Source organism: Neophocaena asiaeorientalis, unplaced genomic scaffold (assembly GCF_003031525.2).
Source record: "Neophocaena asiaeorientalis asiaeorientalis breed wild unplaced genomic scaffold, Neophocaena_asiaeorientalis_V1.1 scaffold86, whole genome shotgun sequence".
In the NCBI taxonomy this organism is placed as follows: Eukaryota; Metazoa; Chordata; class Mammalia; order Artiodactyla; family Phocoenidae; genus Neophocaena; species Neophocaena asiaeorientalis.
In genome coordinates, this window is record NW_020175039.1 from 4,990,760 (window position 1) to 4,992,370 (window position 1,611).

General features: G+C 56.7%; 1 protein-coding gene across 1 annotated transcript in view; it reads right to left on the bottom strand.

Annotated features, from left to right (window-relative positions):
* Positions 1–1,611, bottom strand: part of SPEG (striated muscle enriched protein kinase) — a 55,787-nt gene that overhangs the window by 4,111 nt on the left and 50,065 nt on the right. Inside the window, exons 39-41 of the mRNA XM_024763140.1 lie at positions 493–609; positions 209–376; positions 4–115 (exon numbers count right to left, since the gene is read on the bottom strand). Of these exons, the coding sequence (XP_024618908.1) occupies positions 4–115; positions 209–376; positions 493–609 (397 nt within the window). The remainder of the gene's footprint in view (positions 1–3; positions 116–208; positions 377–492; positions 610–1,611) is intronic.

Here is a 1,611-nt window from a genome sequence, read left to right on the forward strand (position 1 = left end):
CGCTGCTCCAGCGTGTACGTGCAAGGTGCCCTGCTGTCTCCTGGCTTCCAGAGCACCAGCGCCGTGTCCTGGTAGGTCTGGGGCACCTCGGGAGGAGCTAGCTTCCCTGGGATGCCTGGCAAGAGAAAGGGAGCCACAGTGAGCCCCTGTGCCTTAGCTTAGGGCCCATCTCCCATCACAGCCCCCTTGGTCCCTGCCCCGGGCTCACGGGCCACAGCCACGGTACAGGAGCTGGTGGTGCTGCCCAGGACGTTGGTGGCTGAGCACTCGTAGAGGCCGGCGTGCCGCCTGCCTGCCCGGGGGATGCTCAGCAGCTGCCGGCCGTCTTTGCAGGACACGATGATCACTGAGGGCTCGGACCGCAGGGACTGCTTGTCTGGGGGCAAAGGAGGAGCAGGAAGAGGCTGCTGAGTGAAGCCCCCCTCTGGGCACCCCCGGCTGCCACTTCCCACTGAACATCCCCTGGCCTTGGGAGAGAAGTGATCGCCTCACCTTTCATCCAGGAGATGTGGGGCGCAGGGCAGGCCGCCGGCAGGCAGAGCAGGGTGGCTGCCTCTCCCTCCAGCAGCACCTGGTCCTTGAGTTTGATGTGGAAGACCGGGGGGAAGTCTGGAGGGAGAGCAAAGATTGCCCTGGGTCTGCGGGGCCCCTGGCTCACTCGCTGCTGAGCGACGGGAGGATGGATGCACGTGAGAGCTGGCGCTGCCTTCGGGGAGCAGACTGAAAGGCCATCTCTTCCCAGTCAGAGGGGGGAAGTAGAAGGCCTTGCCTTTGAGAATCTCCTTTGGGGCAAGCATCAGTTTCCCAGGCACTCACTGTGCCCAGAATTATCTTTTACTGACCATTGAAGATGCTTGGTCGCTGCTCCTCGTATGTTTGTAGGTCACTTTGAGCAGGGCCTGGCACTAAGTAAGTGCTCTGTAAGCACTTATTAGATAAAACAAAACCAAATATTGAAAAACTACAGTGGTTAAGCTCCTGTAATACCTATTACTTCTGGGGCACCGTAGGGCAAGTGACAGGAGCTGGTGACCTGAGCTGAGACTCCCAGGAGTGAACAAATGTTCAGTCAAAACGTGCCATCTCAAAAGACCTGAAGCCAAGGCAAACCCGGGGCAGACCCCGAACAACGTGTGTCCGTCTCCCTCATCCCTCACGCCCCCTGGGGGCGTCCCAGACCTTCTACACACTCCCTCAGGTCAGCTAAGTGGTGAGAGCTTTTGAAGGGGAAAGAGACAATATCTGCACGGCCTTGGACCCTGTCTGTAAATTGAGGAAAATAATAACACCCAGCTCAGAGGGTTGTTATGAGAATTCAAAGAGGCACGTAAAACGCTTAGCAGATGTCTAACATATAATAAATGCTCGAAGGTGTTAGCTTCTATTGTTGTTGTTATTATCTTGTTAATATGCCCAGTACAGAAGCCAAGCACAGACCCCCGTGGGAAGAGGCTGTTTCAGCAAAGCTGGCTTCACAGCTGGCTGGTGAATGGGCCCACGGCAGGGCTGCGAACGGCCAACATCTTTGCTGGCCTGTGGCTCCTTAGTGCCATGAGGATTTGCACTCCTGCTCCCTGGGAATGTCTTTTTAGAAAAATCCCATTCTGGTCC